Genomic DNA, 23616 nt, shown 5'->3' with positions numbered 1-23616 from the left:
TATTTTTATGATGGATGTTTTTTTAATGCTGCAGGGCTCAGTCTGCTCTCCTTTCCTGCACCGTCAGCCAACATGACCCGCTGTGCCAGTTTATGCCAACTGCACTGGCATCATGCAGAAGGAATGAATGTGCACAGTCTACACGCTGAGCTTCAATGTCAAACGAGGGAACTGGGCACACACAGCAGATCCTTGTCCTCTCTGATCCGCCCTGGCATCGCTGGGGTGGCACAAGGGTTTTAACCTACTGTACCTACTGGTATGTACGTCTGGCCAAAAGTATGTGTTTCAGTGTTTCAGTGACACTTCTTGTTAAGAATAAAGAGTATATGCTTTCATCCTTGTTGAAACAGTTTGTGGAAGGTCCCTTTCTCTTTTTGGCTTGACTGTGCCCCCTGGCACAGAGTTAGGTCCATAAATACGTGGGTTGACATAAAAGTAGCCCAAAACAAAAACGTATCTGGTATGTAAAACAGACTCTGTTTAACACAGTTGGGATGAATCGGAATGCCCTTTTTATTCAATATCCGTGCCCAGGTTCACCAGTGGGCCTTGCAGAGCTACAGGCTGGCACATGTCGCTTGTAAAGCCGCCAGTGCATCTTTGCTTTTCCTGAAGTACCACGTCTCTCTCTCTGTGTTCTCTGTGTGCTGATGCCTCAACCAGACAGTAGGAGTCACTGTTGCAGCGGTGACGAGGTTCTACCCCATGTTGCCCTTCCCTCCCTCACACACGGCCGATTGCACGAGCACCGAGACGTCTCTCTCGTGTTGGAGGCCTTGTGTAATGCTCGTTTGACTGAACGGCCACAAATCTTTGCAGACACACTCCAAAATCTTGTAGGAAGTCTTTCAGAAGAGTGAAGGTTGTTGTATCCTATAAGAGAAAAGTGGTGAAGCTTCATAATCATGCCAGTGGATTTAGATAGTAAAGATATAATATAGGTATAACAGGTCATGGTCAGGTGTCCACATACTTTTGGCTAGGTGGTTTATTATATTTAAATTATTATTTTATATTTTATTTTATGTTGTCTGGTTTCACATTGCGACCAGTGTTTTCTGCTGTGATTGTGTGACCACTTGGTGGCGACACTGGCACTATATTAAAGAGTTTCTACTTTTACCCTTTTTATTTATGTATTTATCTGTTTGTTTGTCTAATTATTTATTTATCTATTTGTTAAGTGTGTGTGTGTGTGTGTGTGTGTGTGTGTGTGTGTGATGCCCTGCAGTGAACTGGCACCCTGTCTGAATGCATTTCCCACCATGTGCTCGATGAGTCCATGCGGAACTGTACATACTGCAGCCCTGACCAGAATGAAGGGGTTATTGGAGATCAGTAAACGAATGTGTGTACAATCACCAGTCTTACATTCATCCGTCATAACCACTTCATCCTGGTCAGGGCTGCAGTGAGTCTGGGCAACACGTAGTATAATCTGTATAATATTTAATATTAGTAGATTAGTAATAATCAAATTAGCAGAATTTAAAATGATAATTTTTAGAATAATAAATATGATAATAATAAATGACAATAATTACAGCAACACTTCTACAACAACTAATCAATAATAATAATAATAATAATAACAGTCTGTTTTACATACCAGATACGTTTTTGTTTTGGGCTACTTTTATGTCAACTTTTATGTTGTATAATTATTATTATTATGAAAGTAATAATATAATAATAATCACATAATGACAATAGTTATAATAACACTACTAATGCTACAACTAATATTGAGAGTAGTAATAATACAAATATTCATAATCATAATAACAATAATTACAACAATACTACAACAACTACGACTAATAAATAATAATAATAATAATAATAATGATAATAATAATTATCGATTCTATTTATTGATTTATTATTATCATTATTATTATTATTGCTGTTATTATTATTCGTATTCTTTAATTAAATTTAATTATCACTATTTTATTGTTATTATTATTATTTAAAAACTTTATTGATATTTATAGACCGTTTCAATGAGGGTAAACAATAACAACGCTACTGCGCATGTCTGTTCCTTTCGCCTTTCCGGTAGCGCCACTTTTAAACATCCATCCAGCTGTCAACATGACGAGCTCGTACTTTTCGAGTCTCCCGAACGCGGAACAAACGCGATATTAGCAGAAATGAATGATAGATCATCAAGTATCTTTACCAGACCCTTTTGAGGAGAATTTAAGAAGTGTTTTTCCGCTGACCTAAAACGTTTGCCTGAGGTAACATACCCAGACGTGTATCACTACCCTGTTGAAACGGAGTGTGTTTACACCAGAGAGGCAGTGAAAGCACACCGCAGTTTGGACGCATACAATTAATTATTAAAATCATTATTGTGTCATCTCCCCTTTTGTGTCTGTTGAGTTAAGAACCATTATAATATGATAAAAATATGACAAACCACAGTGAATTACTTCTCATCTGAATTAGAACATATTAGCTAATGCTAAAACGATTTTTTATAGCCTAACTGGAAATACATGAAATATTTTACAGTAAGCACAATGTACTCATAAATAGAATGTTTACTTTTTGTATTACAAAAGTAGAACCATGTTTCTTTACAGGTCTGTGTGTCATTTAATAATTAAGCTAAGCTAATTATTACAGCTAATTAAGCCGTTAATATAATTCCATATAGTGACATTTCCCCAAAATATAGTCCTATAAAGTTATGGCTTTTACATCGTATTCTCAGGAAAATGTAAACTTTTTAAGGCTTATGTTAGGTTTATGTTTATTCTGTTCTATTAATACAAATATTAAGCGCCTGCATATTTTAATACACTTAAGCTAAACGTCAGGGACAAGACACCAAGAGAACAGCGTTTAAGTGAGTACATTTGTTCACAATATTTTATTATGAAATAATATATATTACATTTATTATAAGAGTTGATGGTGGGGATCCAGCCGGCTCTATTTACAGCAGCAATCCAAGCGTTTCGCTGTGCGTTGTCTTTTGGAAATCTGTTCACCTTAATTTCTGAAAGCAAGTTTGTACCTGGCCTGAGGGAACATCCGACAACCGAACAACACGGTCCTAACTTTAATTTAGACATACTGTCAGTAAATCACAACTGAACTAGCGCAAAAGAATTGAAGCAGTTGTGGTCAATCGCTGTTGTTCTGAGCGCTGTTTACCACCAAGCGGAAGCGTCTTAGGAACATCAACGTCACTTCCTGGACTCATGAATATTCATTTGAAACGGTCTATACAGCGTCTTTCTCACCCCCACACTCATATGGTACAGCCCATATGAAAGTAACCCGCTCCTCCCCCCTTTTTTCTGAAGCATGGTTTCGCCCAGCTCTGGAAACCCAAAACCCCACAAGGTTATGAAACAGGCGCCATGTTGGATCCAACTGGCATCGCTGTGTGGGAATTCCGCGCTCTACTCATACGCGAGTTTGAGCCAAGATGGCGGCCGGTGGCGCTGCAATTCGCAGTAACCTTCCCTAGTAAAAGGCTGAGGGAGGGAGATTAGCACAGCTACGCACTAATACTTTTCTCTTAGACTGAGTGCTGGAGAATAAAATGATGATTTATTAAGTGTTTGTGATGTTGTGAGCGGATCTGAGTGATTTTGTGGAGCGCTGGAATGCTCTCATGTGGAGTTTAATGACGGAGAGGATGGGAATCCTGACGGTGAGTTTGATTAAACCTACAGACGCTATGAAGTGTTATTACATCTGTTTACATCTGTTTACATCTGAATACATTCTAAAATAAAGTGTTTTTCTGTGATTTAAATCTGGAAATGAGGATGAATGATCTGTGTGTGTTTACACAAGTGCATTTTAACTGTTAGCCTGATGATTTAATCCTAAACTGGAGGATCCGCATTGTGTTCATATCACACAGACTGGGAATAAACTCCATCTACAGCTTTTATTAATATTATACTTCATACAAACTATATATTATTTAGTTCTGTACATTCATATGTTATATACAATACATCCAGATCAAATCTAAAGTTGAAACACACTTGTAGGTTTAGTTATTTCATGTCACTCCTGACAGAATAATACAATTGCATTTTCCATACTGTCCCAACTTTTTCTGATTTGGGGTTGTCAAAAATATACAGACAGCATCTTTATGATTAATTCTGAGTTGTTGAAAGTCCTATAAAATGATTTAACTTTGTTACAAGGTCTCACAGAAGTCTGTGAGGGAAGTCTGGAGAGCTCTGTACAGAGTGACTTCAGCTCTCAAGATCATCTGTACAAACTATACGGTACATGGAACAGTGGTCGTTTCGCCAAGGCTGTGAAAAAATCCTGAACTGAAACGGCCATCTGTGATCCGTGGACCACTCGAAACGGATCTGGCATGAATTAGGGACGCAGGAGCTACTATCCACAGTCAAGCAGGCTTCATATCATGACAGTTTTAGAAGCATTGTGGAGGTCAGGGTTGTTTTGGTCAGTGAAGGATGTTTGGAGGAGAAAGAAGTTGATCTTGAGGTACTTAAACCCAACAACACTGTACCTACTGTGAAGCACGGTGGTGGTACAGGGCTGCTTTGCTGCAAACCGAACTGGTGCATTGCAGAAAGTGGATATAATAATTAGGAAGGAAGAAGAGCTGTAGAATTTTGGACACAGTCGGTGTGTCTGAACAACACAAAGGTCCAGAACGTACTAGAAGTTTGTTGATTGATCGAAATCTGTGTGTATACTTTTGACCCAGCAGATTTTGTAGTGTGTTTAGGAAACCCTTGATTAGCTCTTGTGCTCGGTACCGATTATTTTCCGTTTCCGCTCCTTAATAACCTCGAGGTGATGAACAATGGCAGGAACAGGATGCCATTGACTAGTAAAAGTGTCTCTTTGGCTTGTTCTGACGTTCCTCTGGATATCTGAACGTTCTTCAAGTCGTTCAAGAGTTCCGGCAACCGGCGTTCCTTTTTCCATGACTGGACTCGACATGTTTGGTGTTGAAGACCAGAATTGTAAGGAACTAATATGTTAGAGTAGAAGTGAAAATAGCTGAGCACTGTGGTGTAACCGCCTGTATCACATACAAAATAGTTCTGCTTACTTTTAACGTCCTTCATGTTCTCGTCCCTTCCTACCTTAGTACAGTTCTTCACCCTTGGCACCTCTGGCACGGGCTTCTAGTGGTTCCACGTTTTAGATTGTGTCTGTTGGCTGGAGGTTTTTGAGTTCCTCTGCTTCCAAACTCTGGAACTCCTCTCCACAATCGCTTCCTTCAAAGATCGACTAAACGTTCCTGCACATTCTTCCCCTCTCTCTGTGTGTTAGTGTTCCTGTGTTCTTTTTTATGATGTTTTATGTTCTTTTATTTAATATTTACTTTGTAAAGTGTCCTTGGGTGTGTAACAGGCGTTATATACTGTAGATTAAACTTATTACTATTATTATTATTATTATTAATAATAATAATCAATCTATCAATCGAAAGGATGAGACTTTGAATTCCAGCTTACAGGGATTCACAGCCACGGTTGGCCGTTGTCGCCTAACGGTTAAGGTACTGGACTAGTAAGCAGAAGGTTGCTGGTTCAAACCCAACCACTGCCAGTTTGCCACTGTTGGGCCCTTGAGCAAGTCCCTTAACTCTCAATTGCTTAGACTGTATACTGTAAGTCGCTTTGGATAAAAGCGTCTGCTAAATGCCAAAAATGTAAAAAGAAATGTTGGGCCCTTGAGTAAGTCCCTTAACCCTCTGAGCTCCAGGGGCGGTAACAAGAATTTCATTGTACTGCACTGGTGTATCTGTATGTATGAAAAATAAGGGCGTTCTGTTCAATTCTATTATTTATCATTCAGTCGGTTAAAGTTAGGACAGCTCAGAACAGCATTTGAGTGCAGAAGTGGTGCAGAATTGCCGTACCCACCCTCAGTGTGCATGCGGCAGGTATCACATCAAACCACGCACCTTATTTACAGGGGTTTCCACATATTGCAAGGCTGGAAAGTCTATGTTAAGTATTAATATTATTTAAGTCCTAAACCGGGGCACTCGGCTGGTGCAGCCGTCTAACTCGTTTGCTTGGACGACCTGCTTGAATGGGTTGTAGCTTTAGAAAAAAACTCTTGAGCATCGGGGTAGGTGAGGAACACTGCTGCACATCCAAACACTATTAGCAGAATTTAATGAAATGGTAAGCCTATTTACTGAACTTTTGTAATGACGTTGAAAGCCAGAACCGCTAATGACCCTTCTTCTTCTGCTTCTGGTTCTGGTTCAGGTTCAGGTTCAGCCGTGCAGCGTTCGCGGGACCGGATGAGACCGTAGGAGTTCGGAGCCGGATTCACGTTTCTCCGTCGTAGTCGAAGAGAACCTGCGTACAGGTGAGTATTTTCAGATCAGGATCAGAACCTCCAGAACCCCGCCCGACTCTAGATCCTGATTCCTCGTTCTCTGCCCCCCCCCCCCTGCAGGTTCCCGCTGCGCTCGGCGGACTGGAGCTTCCTGACCCATGGAGAATTACTTCCAGGCTGAGGCCTTCAATCTGGATAAAGTTCTGGACGAGTTCGAGCAGAACGAAGGTGCTTCACGTCACTCGCTCGAGTTTTTTTTTATGTACCGGACGGCCGAAAGTATGCGGACGCCCCGCTGTGACCTCGGGGTTCCACTCCGAATTAATTGCATAACGTATAGAGGCCTGACTCACGGTCAGCGTTCCAATTCATCCCAATAGTGGTGTATATACAGTGTATCACAAAAGTGAGTACACCCCTCACATTTCTGCAGATATTTAAGTATATCTTTTCATGGGACAACACTGACAAAATGACACTTTGACACAATGAAAAGTAGTCTGTGTGCAGCTTATATAACAGTGTAAATTTATTCTTCCCTCAAAATAACTCAATATACAGCCATTAATGTCTAAACCACCGGCAACAAAAGTGAGTACACCCCTAAGAGACTACACCCCTAAATGTCCAAATTGAGCACTGCTTGTCATTTTCCCTCCAAAATGTCATGTGATTTGTTAGTGTTACTAGGTCTCAGGTGTGCATAGGGAGCAGGTGTGTTCAATTTAGTAGTACAGCTCTCACACTCTCTCATACTGGTCACTGAAAGTTCCAACATGGCACCTCATGGCAAAGAACTCTCTGAGGATCTTAAAAGACGAATTGTTGCGCTACATGAAGATGGCCAAGGCTACAAGAAGATTGCCAACACCCTGAAACTGAGCTGCAGCACAGTGGCCAAGATCATCCAGCGTTTTAAAAGAGCAGGGTCCACTCAAAACAGACCTCGCGTTGGTCGTCCAAAGAAGCTGAGTGCACGTGCTTAGCGTCACATCCAACTGCTGTCTTTGAAAGATAGGCGCAGGAGTGCTGTCAGCATTGCTGCAGAGATTGAAAAGGTGGGGGGTCAGCCTGTCAGTGCTCAGACCATACGCCGCACACTACATCAAATTGGTCTGCATGGCTGTCACCCCAGAAGGAAGCCTCTTCTGAAGTCTCTACACAAGAAAGCCCGCAAACAGTTTGCTGAAGACATGTCAACAAAGGACATGGATTACTGGAACCATGTCCTATGGTCTGATGAGACCAAGATTAATTTGTTTGGTTCAGATGGTCTCAAGCATGTGTGGCGGCAATCAGGTGAGGAGTACAAAGATAAGTGTGTCATGCCTACAGTCAAGCATGGTGGTGGGAATGCCATGGTCTGGGGCTGCATGAGTGCAGCAGGTGTTGGGGAGTTACATTTCATTGAGGGACACATGAACTCCAATATGTACTGTGAAATACCGAGCAGAGCATGATCCCCTCCCTCCGGAAACTGGGTCGCAGGGCAGTGTTCCAGCATGATAATGACCCCAAACACACCTCTAAGACGACCACTGCTTTATTGAAGAGGCTGAGGGTAAAGGTGATGGACTGGCCAAGCATGTCTCCAGACCTAAACCCAATAGAACATGTTTGGGGCATCCTCAAGCGGAAGGTGGAGGAGCGCAAAGTCTCGAACATCCGCCAGCTCCGTGATGTCGTCATGGAGGAGTGGAAAAGCATTCCAGTGGCAACCTGTGAAGCTCTGGTAAACTCCATGCCCAGGAGAGTTAAGGCAGTTCTGGGAAATAATGGTGGCCACACAAAATATTGACACTTCAGGAACTTTCACTAAGGGGTGTACTCACTTTTGTTGCCGGTGGTTTAGACATTAATGGCTGTATATTGAGTTATTTTGAGGGAAGAATAAATTTACACTGTTATATAAGCTGCACACAGACTACTTTTCATTGTGTCAAAGTGTCATTTTGTCAGTGTTGTCCCATGAAAAGATATACTTAAATATCTGCAGAAATGTGAGGGGTGTACTCACTTTTGTGATACACTGTATTTATATGTATGACAGTTAGGAGCTTACATTTGTGACCAAACTGTGGCTGTTCTCATTGGGCTTGTACCCACAACCTTCTGATTAACTGCCCACTTGTTAATGAAACAGCCGCACAGCCTAATAATTCTGAGGGGCGTTTAGCCGTATAGCGCCTTGGGACGGATGAACGATGGCTAGCGCGTGCAAAATGCCGCCGGCGGTAGATGCAGTCTGGCAGGCGAAGCGCGGCTAATTAAATTAGCGCTTCCCCGAGGTCTGTTGACTCCGTTTCTTTGACATTTTAATTGGCTTAATTGGCGTCGCATTAAAAAGTGCAAGCAGGCGTAAGTCGTTAGCGTTTACTTGCTTACGCTCAGACACTAAGCGCTAATAAGTTCCAAATAATGGGCGTGTCAGATTGACGGATGGACCCGAACGCAGGGACGTCATTGGTCCTCTTCGGTTCTGACCTCACGTTTTCCCTCCCTAAGCTAACACGCCCTCTGTGTTGGTCTCTCGTAGATGAAACCGACACCCCCGCGCTTACGGACGCCAAGTGGACCCAAATCCTCGCCCCTTCCTCCCACCTCCTGTCCCTGACCCACGCCGACCTGAGCCCGGCGGACGGCCCCGAGTTCGTCAAGCCCCTGCGCCCCTCTCTGGCGGAAGACGCCGGGTCCGATGCGAAGCCGGGGTCGGGACTCCGGGCCGAGGAACGTCCGGCGGACGTCCACAGCCCACCTCTGCTCCAGCCCAACATCGGCAAACTGGTCAGCGCCGACGGGCACGTGCTGGACTCCGCGGTTCGGAACGGGCGTCCTTCCAGTCCGGAGTGCAACGGGTTTACGGAGGCTCCTCCGCTCACGGACGACGGAAATCTTACCTCCCAGCAGGGCCGCGCCCATCTCTCTGACCTCAGTTCCTCCGCCTCTGAGAACGGAATCGCAGACGAAGGGGCGGAGTTAAAGAATGGCGCTACGTCCACTGAGACAAACGGCGTTAGGGAGGTTCCAGGGTCGGACTGTTTGAGCACTCCAGAAGCGAGCGGTCCTGAAAAACAAGAAGCGAGTAACGGTACCCGGGAGTCGTTGGCAGACGAGGTCTGTCAGGTGGGCACCTTGCCGAACGGCTCACAAACGGGCGTACAAATTGACCGTACGGATATGGGTGCAGTCGAGTCTTCGTGCCACCCTAATGGCCTGGTTCTGGTCAGTGACGGAGATGCACCTCACCCGCCTCCAGCGCCTCTGAAGGAGGACTCCGTACTCGAGGAGAAGGAGATGGAGGAGAGCAAGCAGGAGTCCTCCGAGACCACCGGACTCAACAACAGCCGGTCGCACCCGGTCAGCGCCCCCTACGGCGGTGCCAGGCCCAAACAGCCCGTCAGTCTGAAGCTGCAGATCCCGCCCAGCGTCTCGGACCCGGTCCAGAACAAGCTGGGCTCGACCGGCAGGAACAAGAACCTGGAGCCGCGGTGCGGACCGACGGGACCCGAGTCGGAACCCGGGACCGTACGGACGGACGACGAGGCCGGGCGACGTTCGCCGGTATCGCGCGCCCCCTCGGAGAACCCCGATAACGACCTCCAGGCGGGGCAGCAGGGACTGCTGGTGAGGAAGCCCTTCGGATCGCTCGGGGAGGTGGCGCCTGTATGGGTGCCCGACTCGCAGGCGCCCGTCTGCATGAAGTGCGAAGTCAAGTTCACCTTCACCAAGAGGAGGCACCACTGTCGGGCGTGTGGGAAGGTAAGAGCGAGGAATAAGCGTCAGATCCAGGGTTACAGCTCCACGTGTATCTGTGTTTATCTGGATTCTCCTCCCTGTTTCACTTTTAAACTTGTGTTACAGCTCCAGCTTCTGAGAAACGGTGAGAATCAGAATCAGCTTCTCCCAGAGTCTAAAACGCTTCTGGTTCCAAATAAAGCTTAACGTGGTTTAATGTAGTAAAAGAAAGAGACAGGAGGGTCCGTGTACCTTTGGTCATTCGTTTTTCACTTCAAATCCCAAAGTTGAAAAATGGGAATAACGGGGTGTTATTCATTTTTCGTTTTAAAATGAAAAATCAAATGACAAACAAACAGAAAATGAAAAACGGAGCATATTAAAATTTTCCAAAATCAACATTTTTTATCAGTTTAACTGGAAATAAACACACAAGCTTGTGCACGTGCTGACGTGTATATGTGCTTTATATAGAGAGTGCAAATCAAGCACAAGTGTTGTAAAAGTAATAATAACGTAACGTCCTCTGTTGTTCTGACCTCTGTGTTTGTATATTCGACGTGCAGATATTTGCTCTATCTGCAAAAAAAACCAAACATTATGGGGAAGCGCTTTCTGTACTGGACATTGTACACCGCCGTGGTCATGTTCGTTTATACTGGATGACGGACGTCCGAGACTTATTTATTATTTATATTTATATTATTTATCAGGTGAACACAAGTGCCACACTCCATAGAAGACAACGGCACAGCCGGTGCAAAAGCGCTTTTACCGCTTCTCATGTGAATGTGCCCTAACGTGTACGGGAACGCTGATAAAAATGCATTAAATGTTGTAATAGTTACACAGTGACGTGTACGATTAGTTCTGCCTGTATTACAGAATTGAGTCCTACACAGTAAAAAAATTATTAATGTAAATAGTGAGACGTTGTAAACAGCATTCAGCCCTTTTATTTAGGAAAAATAGTTCTCGTGTGAATTACAAGGGCAGGAAAAAGTACATCAGACACAAGTGCCACACTCCATAAAAAACAACGGCACAGCCGGTGCAAAAGCGCTTTTACCGCTTCTCATGTGAATGTGCCCTAACGTGTACCAACTTTAGTATGCCAACGTTTTGGGTGTCTGGGTGAGGAATGTTCAGCAGAAATCCACAGGTCCACCCTTCTGTGACTAGACTGGCACTGCCAGAGCAGGCCGGTTTTGCCACGTATCATGTGCCCGTGGGTGGTGTAGAGCCGGATCAGGGGTGGATGTAGCGGTAGAGGAACATGTAGGACCTGTAGGATAATTGCTGCAGGTTCAGGAGGCTTTCGGGAGCCGCTGGTCCTGCTGACGCTGCACCTCAAAATAGCTTCTGGCTTTCAGGAAAGGCGCTGTAATTTCCCCCGGCGATAAACAAGCCGCCGCCGGCAGCGACAGGAGCGCGGGTCTGAACAACTGGCAGGCGGAAAGTGAAAATGGAATTTCACCAGGGCGTGGTGGCGGGTTCCGCGTGATGACCGACACCAGAACACCCCCGGGGTTACGTGTGAGGGCGGAGACGCTCGTTCTTGTGCCTCGGCCATGAAACCAGAACGGTGTGATCAAGAACATACACGGTATGGGCTAAAGTATTGGGACGCACCTTCTAATGACTGAATTCACGTGTTTCAGCCACAACAGTTAGTGCCAGGTGTAATAAATCAATCATGTAAGGGAAATAATGTGCTTCCAGCTTGGCAGCAACAGCTTAGGGAAGGCCCTTTCCTGTTCCAGCATGAGTAACCTTCTGATTACTAGTCCAGCACCTTAATCGCTGAGTTACCACTGCTGCACCACCCAAAATATTTAAAGTGTGTGTGTGTGTGTGTGTGTGCAGGTCTTCTGCGCTTCCTGCTGCAGTTTGAAGTGCAGGTTAATGTACATGGACAGGAAGGAGGCCCGAGTCTGTGTGACCTGTCATCACGCCCTGACCAATGGTGAGTCTCTCACAGACGCCGTGTCTGAGGGAGGGAGGGAGGGAGGGGTCGGATGGCATGTCTGTCCACTGTCTGTCTCCGGGACTGATCCGAACGCCAGTGCGAGTAGCGGGGGGGGGGTCACATGGAGCTTAGCGTGTCTCTCCATACGTGTGGGAACCCGACACTGACGGGTGATGAGAAGCGGCGGCAGACTGGACACGTGTCTTTCAGGCGGGGGCGTGTGCTGATCAGATTGGGAATCACAATAGGGAACTGGATATGACTTATTTTGGGATTGGGGTTTTACGTGGATGCCCCTTCTTATCGAGTTCAGTTCAGTGCTAGCAGGTGTGTTATATTATACAGAAATGGGAAACGGTCAGTAATTGTATACCCACAAAGTTCATTAGTATGGTATATATAGGTTATAAACGAGCCTGTTCTTTTTCCCCTACCAGCTCAGCCGTGGGAGAATTCGGTAAGCAGCTCCAACCAAAGTCCGAACCCCAACAACCCGGCCGAGTACTGCTCCACCATCCCGCCCCTGCAGCAGGCCCAGGCGTCCGGCGCTCTCAGTTCCCCCCCGCCCACGGTCATGGTACCCGTCGGAGTCCTGAAGCAGCCCGGCAACGAAGGTAAAACCAGTTTCTCCTTCTGCTCACACTAAGTTCAGATGGTTGTCCAAATACTTTTGGCTATATAGCGTGCGTGTGTGTGTGTGTGTGTGTGTGTGTGTATCCTCTCTTCATGGATGAGTTGGAGATCATTGATCAAGCCGACCCCTCCTAGATAGATTCAGCTCTGTTCTATGTTTCTCTAGGAATAATGGCTCTCGGTGTGGTTCGGTGGAGTCCTATAATAGCTTTATAAATGTAACCATTTCCTAGACAGATCTACAGACTCCATGTCCAAAGAAGTTGGGACGTTTTGTAAAGCACAGAAAATAAGAAGAACCTGTGATTTGTGACAAAAGTGAACAAATGATTTCTGTCTACCGTGCATGATATTGTGGAAGGATGTAGTGAATCAGGTATCAGGTAGAAACCGCAGTTGTTGAATGTGCGTGACCCTGCGTGAGAAACCAGCGTCCCAACTGCAAAATGCTGAGGTCTAAACCAGGTGATATTTTACAGGTTCTCTGTCTCGTGAGCAGAGGAGAGTCTGGTTCGCCGATGGGATTTTGCCTAACGGAGAGGCGGCCGAACCTACCAAAGCACCCGCGCCCGACCCCGACCCCGACCCCGCCCAACCTCTGGCCGAGTCCCAGATCTCCAGCAAGTCGGCCGAGACCAGGACTCGGGAGGTAAACGTGAACACCACGTTCTCATCGACTCAGTATCACATGACCCTTTTTTGGGTGTGGTCGTAATATTTGGGCTACAGTCAGTACATGATATATAAATGCTCCACTCTTGAGGAAGGTCTGTAATTCTGAGCGGCGCGTTTGTCCCTCTGTGCTTCCCGTAGGCGGCTCGTGCGCCCGGAGCTCCGGTGGGCAGCTCGGTCAGCCTGATCCCCGAGGACGGTCTTCCTCCCATCCTCATCTCCACCGGAGTCAAAGGAGGTACGGGAGGCCACATCGCAGGTGCTTTGCTCATCCTCACCCTTCATTCATTCATTCATTCATTCATTCATTCAGCTGCATGGGCTGCTTTCATCTCATTCTCCACCACACACACACCTGCATCAAATCCAGCATGTCACCACGTCATCTCCATACCCCCACGCTGGCACTACGATGGATCGTACGGATCGTGCCGAGTGGCTTTTAATGTGACTTTGTCACATGACACCACCTTTCCAGCCAATCAGCTTCTCACGTTTCAGCCTGCTGGAGCTGATCTGGCTCTGGTCACATGATGTGCTGTGGAAGTGAAAACATGAAGCAAACACACAAGCTGTCACAGCACAGTGTTAAAACGTGTATACACACACACACACACACACACACACACACACACACACACACACACACACACACTGTCTCACATACGCCCAGTTAGGCGCACACACACACACACATACAGAGTTAGGCACAGACATATGCCCAGTCACACAGTCACATACACACAGTCAGGCAAATACACACATCCACACACACACACACACACACACACTGTTTCACACACCCAGTTCGGCACACACACAGTCACATACACACAGTCAGGCAAATACACACATCTATACACACACACACACACACACACACACACACACACACACACTGTTTCACACGCCCAGTTCGGCACACACACACACACACACACACACACAGGCTTACAGTCGGGCACACACGCAGTCTCACACACACACACACACACACACACACACACACACACACACAGTTAGGCACAGACATGCCCAGTGACACACACACACACACACACACGAAAAGTCAGGCACACACACACACACAGTCTCATACACACACAGTTAGGCACACACACACAGGCTTACAGTCGGGCACACACACAGTCTCACACACAGTCTTATACACACAGACACACACAGTCTTACAGTTGGGCACACATCACAGTCTCATACACACACAGTTATATCATATCTATAGTCATATATATATACACACACACAGTTAGGCACACACACATACACACGTGCAGTCAGGCCCAAACGCACACACAGTTATACACACACGCAAAGTCAGGCACATACACACACACACACACCGAGTAAGGTGCACACACACACAGTTACACACACACACACGCAAAGTCAGGCACATACACACGTGTGCTTGTTTACGCTCCTCTATTCACGTACACCGTTAGTGTGCTCCGATGTCCATCGCTCATGACTGAACGGCGGTGTGATGACGTGATGTAGCGAGTGACCCTGGAACCCTGATTTCTCTGCAGATTACGCGGTGGAGGAGAAGCCCTCAGAGACCCTGCTCCTTCAGCAGCTGGAGGAGGGAGATCCCGAGCCGCTGGTGTTCGTGCTGAACGCTAACCTGCTAGCCATGGTCAAGCTGGTCAACTGTGAGTGCTAACCGTCCCACGTGTTTATTATTTAGATGTTTAACCGATCGATGAGTTAACGCTGGCGTTCCGTTTCTCCTCCCGACTGTGCAGACGTGAACAGGAAGTGCTGGTACGTCATGTCCAAGGGCATGCACGCGGTGGGTCAGGCCGAGGTGGTGGTGTTGCTGCAGTGCCTTCCCGACGAGAAGAGCGTCCCCAAAGATATCTTCAGCCACTTCGTACAGCTCTACCAGGAAGCGCTCACGGGTAACTCGGCAGCACCGGACAGACACGCCAACACACCCATGCCCGTCTGCCCTCTTTGATCCTTCTAACCATTCTAACCAAAGCCGAAAGTGTACATGCACTTCTGTGAAACATCTACGCTAAGTGGCCAAAAGTATGTGGACGCCTGACGATGAGCTTTAGGTTTATCAGTTCAGTGTGCCTTTAAAAGCCTCCATGCGCCCCAGTCTACCACCCGCCCCTCTGAGATGTATACCCGGGATGCCATGGCTGTTGGTGGTGTGTCAGTCATAGCTTCAAAATACAAGACGTGTTTATCTCACCAACCATTTAGGACACTTCCGTAAGGTCCTGTTTGCACGCAGTGTTTTTTGGGGGGTAAAAATCAGTTACGTTTGGTGGGTGGATGGATTTTCTCGCATGATTAATTCAAATGTTGGTCTTGAGTTGTTGTCTATCGATAAAAATCCTGATAAAAACAAACCCTGCAGCCCCAAGAACCCTAATAACACATCTCCTCAGGTTCCTCTCATCCTCCTGATGTTTCGTTTTATTTATTTATTTATTGTTTTGGTACAGGTAAGGTTCTGACCCACCTGAGCCACTCGTTCTTCACTCAGAGCTTCCTGGGCGGTAAGGAACACGGTGGTTTCCTGTACATCACCCCGACCTTCCAGTCTCTCCAGGACCTGCTGCTGCCCAACCCGCCCTACCTGTTCGGGATCCTGCTGCAGAAGTGGGAGACGCCGTGGGCCAAAGTGTTTCCCATCCGTCTCATGCTGCGGCTGGGCGCCGAGTACAGGCGTAAGCTCGCCCGTTCCCTGTATGTAATGTAATTTTAATGCAGCCTCGGTACTGATGCTGCTGTTGTCGTGGTGTTGCAGTTTACCCGTGCCCGCTGTTCAGCGTACGCTTCAGAAAACCGCTTTTTGGGGAAACCGGCCACACCATCATAAACCTACTGGCGGTAAGAATGTTTATTTAGATTTATATATCTGATGAGGCGTTTTGTGTTTTTGACTGAAGGCATTAGAGTCCGACGTTTTCACTTTCTGTTTCCGTACAGGATTTCAGGAACTACCAGTACATGTTACCAGTGGTTAGAGGACTGGTGGTGGACATGGAAGTGAGAAAAACCAGCATCAAGATCCCCAGTAACCGCTACAACGAGGTGATCAGATTAAAGCCGAACTCTTTTAACCTCTAACTGGGACCAATCCTTTACTCTTTATTAAATAACGACCAGTGAAATGTGGTGAAGGTAGCACTGATGAGCAGAAACAGAATGTAGGTTTTAATAAATGAATAAATAAATGAACAAATAAATGAATAAGTAAATAAATGAATAAATAAATGAATAAATAAATGAATAAATAAATGAATGAACAAATAAATAAATGAATAAATAAATAAATAAGGAATAATTAAATGAACAAATAAAAGAAAAGGAATGAATAAATAAATGAATTAATAAATAAATGATTAAATAAATAATTAAATAAATTAATAAATAAATAAATGAATTAATAAATATATAAATGAACAAATAAATAATTAAATAAGTTAATTAATTAATGAATAAATAAATAAATGAATAAATACATAAATAAATAAATGAGTAAATAAATGAATAAATACATAAATAAATTAGTAAATAAATAAATAATGAAATAAACAAATAAATAAATAAATGAATGAAAAATAAATAAATTAATTAATTAATTAATAAAGAAATAACTGACACAGTTGTGTCTCTGCCTCTCAGCTGATGAAGGCCATGAACAAGTCGAACGAGCACGTTTTGGCGATGGGGGCGTGCTTCAACGACGAGGCCGACTCTCACCTCGTGTGCGTTCAGAACGACGACGGAAACTACCAGACGCAGGCCATCAGCATCCATCACCAGCCTCGGAAAGGTGGGCGTGGTTTTTGTTTGTCGTGTGTCATTGTGTGTCAGCGTGTGGAGCGGGGTCCTCCGTACCTGCTAAAAAACCTGGTTTCAGACTGGGAACAACCAACTTGCCTTTGCAACAGCGCCCCCTAGTGTCGTAGTGTGTTTCTTCATGCACGTTAAAACTCGTATATTGTGCAGGCATCCAGGCCTGAACCTCACGGACCATCCCAAAAGTTTGTGGACGCACGTTTAACTGTATTCTTCTACCTTTCAGTGACCGGAGCCTGTTTCTTCGTGTTCAGCGGAGCTCTGAAGGCCTCGTCGGGATATCTCGCCAAGACCAGCATCGTCGAAGGTACCGCAGATACGCCTCGCACGCGAATGTGGGTCGCGGCGTCCCCGCGGAGCCGAGCCTAAACGGAGCATGATGTCCTGTTTAGCTTCTGTACCCAGCCCTGTCTATTCTGGCGTGATAGATTCCGCCGTATCTGTTAGGAATCTCTGCTGTGTGGAGAAAAGTATGTGGACACCACTTCTAATGATTGATTTTAGCTTTGTAGCAAGAGTTTGAGGAAGGCTCTGAAGACATGATCACAGCCTGGTGTCCACATACTTTTGAACATAAAGTACATTTACATTTTTGGCATTTAGCAGATGCTTTTATCCAAAGCGACGTACATTTATGACTGAACACAATTTTGAGCAATTGAGGGTTAAGAGCCTTGATCAGGGGCCCAACAGTGGTAACTTGGTGGTGGTGAGGCTTGAACCGGCAACCTTTTGATTACTAGTCCAGTACCTAAACCACTGAGTTATCACTGCCCTAGTAAGATCTAAATGGGTTGGACCCGCTGCCCTGATATATTGTGATGCTACCACCACCATGCTTTACACTAGGTACAGTGTTGTTGGGTTTGAATGCATTACTGCTTCTCCTGGTCGTGACGTTTTTGGAAGCCCTTGTTGACAAACACCTTTGGGATGAATTGGAACCATGATCGTAAGCAGTGCGTTTTACAGGCGCTCTTTGGAATAGGATGTCCGAGTATAGCTCGCAGTCAGGTGTCCACATACTTTTGGCCATGTAGTTCTTTACATTTCGCTTTTATTCAAAGCGACTTACAGTTATGACTGAACACAATTCAAGCAATTGAGGGTTACAGTGGCAACCTGGCGATAGTGGGGCTTGAACCAGCAACCTCATGATTACTAGTCAGCACCTTATCCTCTGAGCTGCCATGAATTCATCTGTGAATAAAAAGCATGGGTGCCGAGGGTAGGAGTGAGGCCGGAACAGCGCCTCCTACTGTCTGGTCTGCAGAGATACGTGTGGTCCGGACGCAGGGGGCGGGGCAGGAGCTGGTGTGGCGGTTGGTGCATGGTTTGGGGTCGTGGAGCCTCACGGCGTGTCCCTCTTTCAGACGGCGTGATGGTGCAGATCACGGCGGAGACCATGGAGGCGCTGCGCCAGGCTCTCCGGGAGATGAAGGACTTCACCGTCGTGTGCGGTAAGGCCGATCAGGAGGAGGCGCAGGAGCACGTCCACGTCCGCTGGGTGGAGGACCACCTCGACTTCAACAGAGGGTGAGAGGTCATGTGATCCGGTCCACGGTAAAACGCTCCCGGTTCCGGACCGCGTCTGAACTTCCCGTCGTCTCTTTCCAGAGTCGTCAGTCCCATCGACGGCAAATCCATGGAGTCCATAACCAGCGTGAAGATCTTCCAGGGGTCAGAGTTCAGGGCCAACGGGAAGGTCGTCCGCTGGACCGAGGTTCCTCACGCTCACCCGTCCTTCCTGTTAACACACTAATAGATCCCTCACGCACCATCAGATAGATCTAATAGATCCCTCACCCTCACACGCACCATCAGATCCACATCTAATAGATCCCTCACCCTCACACGCACCATCAGATCCACATCTAATAGATCCCTCACCCTCACACGCACCATCAGATCCACATCTAATGGATCCCTCACACGCACCATCAGATCCACATCTAATAGATCCCTCACACGCACCATCAGAGATAGATCTAACAGATCCCTCACCCTCACACACACCATCAGATAGACATCTAATAGATCCCTCACCATCAGATCGACATCTAATAAATCCCCCACCCTCACACACACCATCAGATCCACATCTAATAGATCCCCCACCCTCACACACACCATCAGATCCACATCTAATAGATCCCCCACCCTCACACACACCATCAGATCCACATCTAATAGATCCCCCACCCTCACACACACCATCAGATCCACATCTAATAGATCCCCCACCCTCACACACACCATCAGATCCACATCTAATAGATCCCCCACCCTCACACACACCATCAGATCCACATCTAATAGATCCCCCACCCTCACACACACCATCAGATCCACATCTAATAGATCCCCCACCCTCACACACACCATCAGATCTACATCTAATAGATCCCCCACCCTCACACACACCATCAGATCCACATCTAATAGATCCCCCACCCTCACACACACCATCAGATCCACATCTAATAGATCCCCCACCCTCACACACACCATCAGATCCACATCTAATAGATCCCCCACCCTCACACACACCATCAGATCCACATCTAATAGATCCCCCACCCTCACACACACCATCAGATCCACATCTAATAGATCCCCCACCCTCACACACACCATCAGATCCACATCTAATAGATCCCCCACCCTCACACACACCATCAGATCCACATCTAATAGATCCCCCACCCTCACACACACCATCAGATCCACATCTAATAGATCCCTCACACGCACCATCTAATAGATCCCTCACACGCACCATCTAATCGATCCCTCACCCTGTAGCTGAAGTGGTTCTGTATCTGTGCTCAGGTCTTCTTCCTGCTGAGTGAGGACCAGCAGCATGGCGACCCCGCCGATCACAGCCGGCTGACGGAGAACGTGGCGCGAGCGTTCTGCAAGGCTCTCTGTCCTCACCTCAAGCTGCTCAAGGAGGACGGCATGGCCAAACTGGGGCTCCGGGTCACCCTGGACTCGGATCAGGTAAGAGACCGGGTCCGGTGTAACGTCCTCCTGTATGAACGTATGAGGACGCGCCTCCATCCCAAATGTTTCTCCTCTGTAGGTGGGTTACCTGGCGGGCAGTAACGGGCAGCCGCTGCTCCCTCAGTACCTGAGCGACCTGGACGGCGCCCTGATCCCGGTCATCCACGGCGGCGCGTGCCAGCTCACTGAGGATCCCGTGGTGATGGAGCTCATCTTCTACATCCTGGAGATAATCTCCTAAACCAGGTTCCCCTTCCCAACCCCCCCTCGCTCATTTGCACTTCAGATCCTGAACAGTGGGTTCTCCAGGTCAGGTCGGATCACCTATGCACCATTTTTACACGCCAACCATCTCCGCCGGGGGCCCCGGGGCCCCTCAGATCTCAGAGTTATTTTTGGTGCTCGTTCTTCGTTTCTTCTCCACTGTGGAAATCAGAAATGCTGCCCCAGCGGGACGGAGGAGGATCAGGAACTCTCCTAGGTGGAACTTTCCTAGCAGAACGACGTCTGGGTTCTCAGAGCAGAATGGATGGACCTGTAGGAATCTCGGCCGCGCTGTCGACCTGGCCGGGTGTCCCGCAGGCACGCGGAGTCAGCCACGCCTCGTGTAGGATCCCTCCTGCTCTGAGATGAAGAGTGTGTAGGGTACGAGTCCTACAAGCTCCACAAAACACTAATGTAAGGACACGGTTATGAAACGATGCGGTTATGAACAGTGTGATCATGGACTTGTGTGGTTTTAGACTGGTGCGGTTATGGATGATGCAGTTATGGACTGGTGTCTTCATGGACTGATGGGATTACGGACGGTGTGGTTCTTCTTGGTTAAGAAGGTCTGAGTCACAGTCAGCGTTCCAGTTCATCCCAGAGAGGAGGTCAGGACCCTCAGCAGGCCACTGAAGTTCCTCCAAACCAAACCAAACCAAAATAAACCAAACCAAACCGTGTCGTTATGGACCTGATAACTGGGCGGTCATGCTGGAACAGGAACACACCTTCCCTAAATCATGGGTGTGGCTGCAACATGTGGGGTGTCCACATACTTTTGAACAGATAGAGGAGAAATTTGACCCTGAACGTAGAGCCAATCGGGCGTTTCAGATCTGGATTGAATGTGCCGTAAGTCGTAAGTTTACGGACGCTAGATGAAAATGTAAGCTGGTGTAATGACTGCTGCAGATTAATCTCGCGGTGATGGGTGCCGGGGGAGAGGGTTAGTGTTCGCTAATTAGCTCTGTGTGTGTGTGTGTGTGTGTGTGTGTGTGTGTGTGTGTGTGTGTGTGTGTGTGTGTGTGTGTGTGTGTGTGTGTGTGTGAGACTCGTAGCTATAAAAAGACTCAGAACCGTCGGGGCAGAGTGTGTGTGGCCCCCCGATGCGCCACGTTCTTTAGTGTGTGTGTGTGTGGGGGCATTTAGGATGCAGGCGCTCGTTTGCATGACTTATCGTTATAACAGGTGTAATAAATCAGTTATATAAAGGAAATTACATGCTTTCCGACTTTGCAGCAACAGTTTAGGGAAGGTCCTTTCCTGTTCCAGCATGAGTGAGCTCTATAAAGACGTGTCCTGACCTTTCCCACTCTGCTCTGTTATGAACCGGAACACCGACTGATCAATCAGCGCTTGCCTTATAACTGATGGGCACAAATTCCCACACACAGACACACTACAGTCATGTGAGAAGCTCCTCAGAAGAGGATCACATCGAGTTCGTTTTTGAATGCGACATCCGACAAGCTGACGGTCAGGCGTCCGAATACTTTTGGCTTTATACTGAATTTCATGTGTGTTTTTGGTATCAGGCTGGAAAAAAAACTTTCGAACTAGAGTCCGCTTTATTAAATCAATTTTATTTGTTTGTTTACTAGGTCAAATGTTATTGTTTCGGTGGCCCCGCCCGCTCGTCTCTGTATTACGTATGAATTTGAACATTTGGACGCTTTTTGTAGAGGCTAAGATACGAGTACGTGAACGGATTCACTTCATAATTGCCACAAGTCTATTTTTTTTTTTACTCTGCTTAGAGATTGAGTGTGTTTATCTCCAGTCCGTCATGGCAAAGCATTTAGCTCCACTTTCAGACGCTTTCGGGACAGATCCGTGTCCTGATTTTACGCTGATCGCTGTTACAGTCCACAAACTCGGAGGAGTCGTTACGTTTTACTCGCCGACCGGAGAAAATAGTGCAAAAATCCACAAGATTCAGAGTAGATTCAGAGTAGATTCAGCCAGTCGTCAGTAACGTTTCTGTCTCGGCTCGCGGTTTCTCTGTAAAACGTGCGTAAACGTGTTTTTTTTAACTGTTATTATAAAGTGCAGCTCAGGCTTAAAGAAAACGATGCAGAAAAATCCACTTTCACCAGCAAACACTTCACATAAAGACGGAATAAAGCGTCGATTCTTTTAACTCGCTGCTCATGAGATCACGCCGTGCAGATCGACGCTAAGCTGCACTCGTCCAAACGCTCAGAGTTTGGAGAGCTGGGATCGGCTGGCGGCTTCCTTCCCACCGAACGCAGCTTGTGGCGTCACCATCAGATGATTGGATAAACGACCGTTAGTTTTTCCACTCACGCTGCTAAATCACTTGATTTTTTTACGCTGCACCCTAAAATAAATAAATAACTAAATAAGGAAGTGTAGGAGATCCGAGCGGAGCTGAACGTTCTTCATGCCAAAGTTACCCGTCTGTATCCTGAATGCAGAACGACGGACGTATGCGGGTTCGTCGTAGCACTAAAATCTGAGTCGTGACCCCTCACGGTTCGGTTCGCTTCCCATTTTTACTGCATCTCATTAAAACGCTGTTACGTTTGATGTGTTTCTGAAGGTTTTGTTTTTATTTCTGATTTAATAGCTGCTGCCTGATAAAGCCGACGTTGTTACTTATAAATAAGAGTGTGGACAGTACGAGCTGAGGCTCGGTGCGGTCGCAGGGCGTGTCAGTATTTCTGCAGTAAGTGATGCGTAGCTCTGTAATGAACACGAGGAGAAAACGATAGAGCGCTGATCTGGGACGAGACGGTTACAAACGTCTGGACTGTAAAACCCGAGAAGCCAAAAAGTGAAGCATCACAAACCTGCTCCGAGTTTCTTCATGAAATAAAACTTTATGAAAATCTGTATTTTATGTAAAATGAATATAAATAAATTCTGTGAGTTACAGCTCGTGTCGACTGTTTATCAAACCCTCACGCACCTGTACCCCCCACAGACACCTTACAGATTTCTTCTAGTCTCATACACACAATACCAGTTCCTTTTGGTCCCCTCAGACACTTTGCCGATCCCTATGTGGTCCTGCAGGTGTGTGTGTGTGTGTGTGTGTGTGTGTAGCCAGGTATGTGCCAATATAAAAAATTTTTAGGAACTGATGATTCTGAAACGTGGCCAAAATATTCTTTATTTCATGTACAACAAAACCACTCCAC

The 23616-nt window shown here is 46.5% G+C and overlaps 1 protein-coding gene across 1 annotated transcript; it reads left to right on the top strand.

The window, feature by feature from the left end:
* Positions 1-3540: 3540 nt before the first annotated feature.
* Positions 3541-23350, top strand: zfyve9a (zinc finger, FYVE domain containing 9a). The gene is made up of 19 exons (XM_062987484.1): positions 3541-3679; positions 6255-6357; positions 6448-6555; positions 8864-10086; positions 11929-12028; positions 12469-12645; positions 13144-13313; positions 13478-13595; positions 14887-15009; positions 15103-15258; positions 15817-16041; positions 16122-16204; positions 16304-16408; positions 17003-17153; positions 17406-17486; positions 18553-18715; positions 18797-18902; positions 20012-20182; positions 20265-23350. Exons 3-19 carry the CDS (start codon positions 6486-6488, stop codon positions 20424-20426), a joined length of 3384 nt encoding a protein of 1127 aa, XP_062843554.1. The 5' UTR covers positions 3541-3679; positions 6255-6357; positions 6448-6485; the 3' UTR covers positions 20427-23350.
* Positions 23351-23616: the final 266 nt, after the last annotated feature.

Source organism: Trichomycterus rosablanca, chromosome 25 (genome assembly GCF_030014385.1).
Source record: "Trichomycterus rosablanca isolate fTriRos1 chromosome 25, fTriRos1.hap1, whole genome shotgun sequence".
Classification (NCBI taxonomy): domain Eukaryota; kingdom Metazoa; phylum Chordata; class Actinopteri; order Siluriformes; family Trichomycteridae; genus Trichomycterus; species Trichomycterus rosablanca.
The sequence above is the reverse complement of the archived record's forward strand: the minus strand, read 5'-3'. Positions and strand labels throughout refer to the sequence as shown.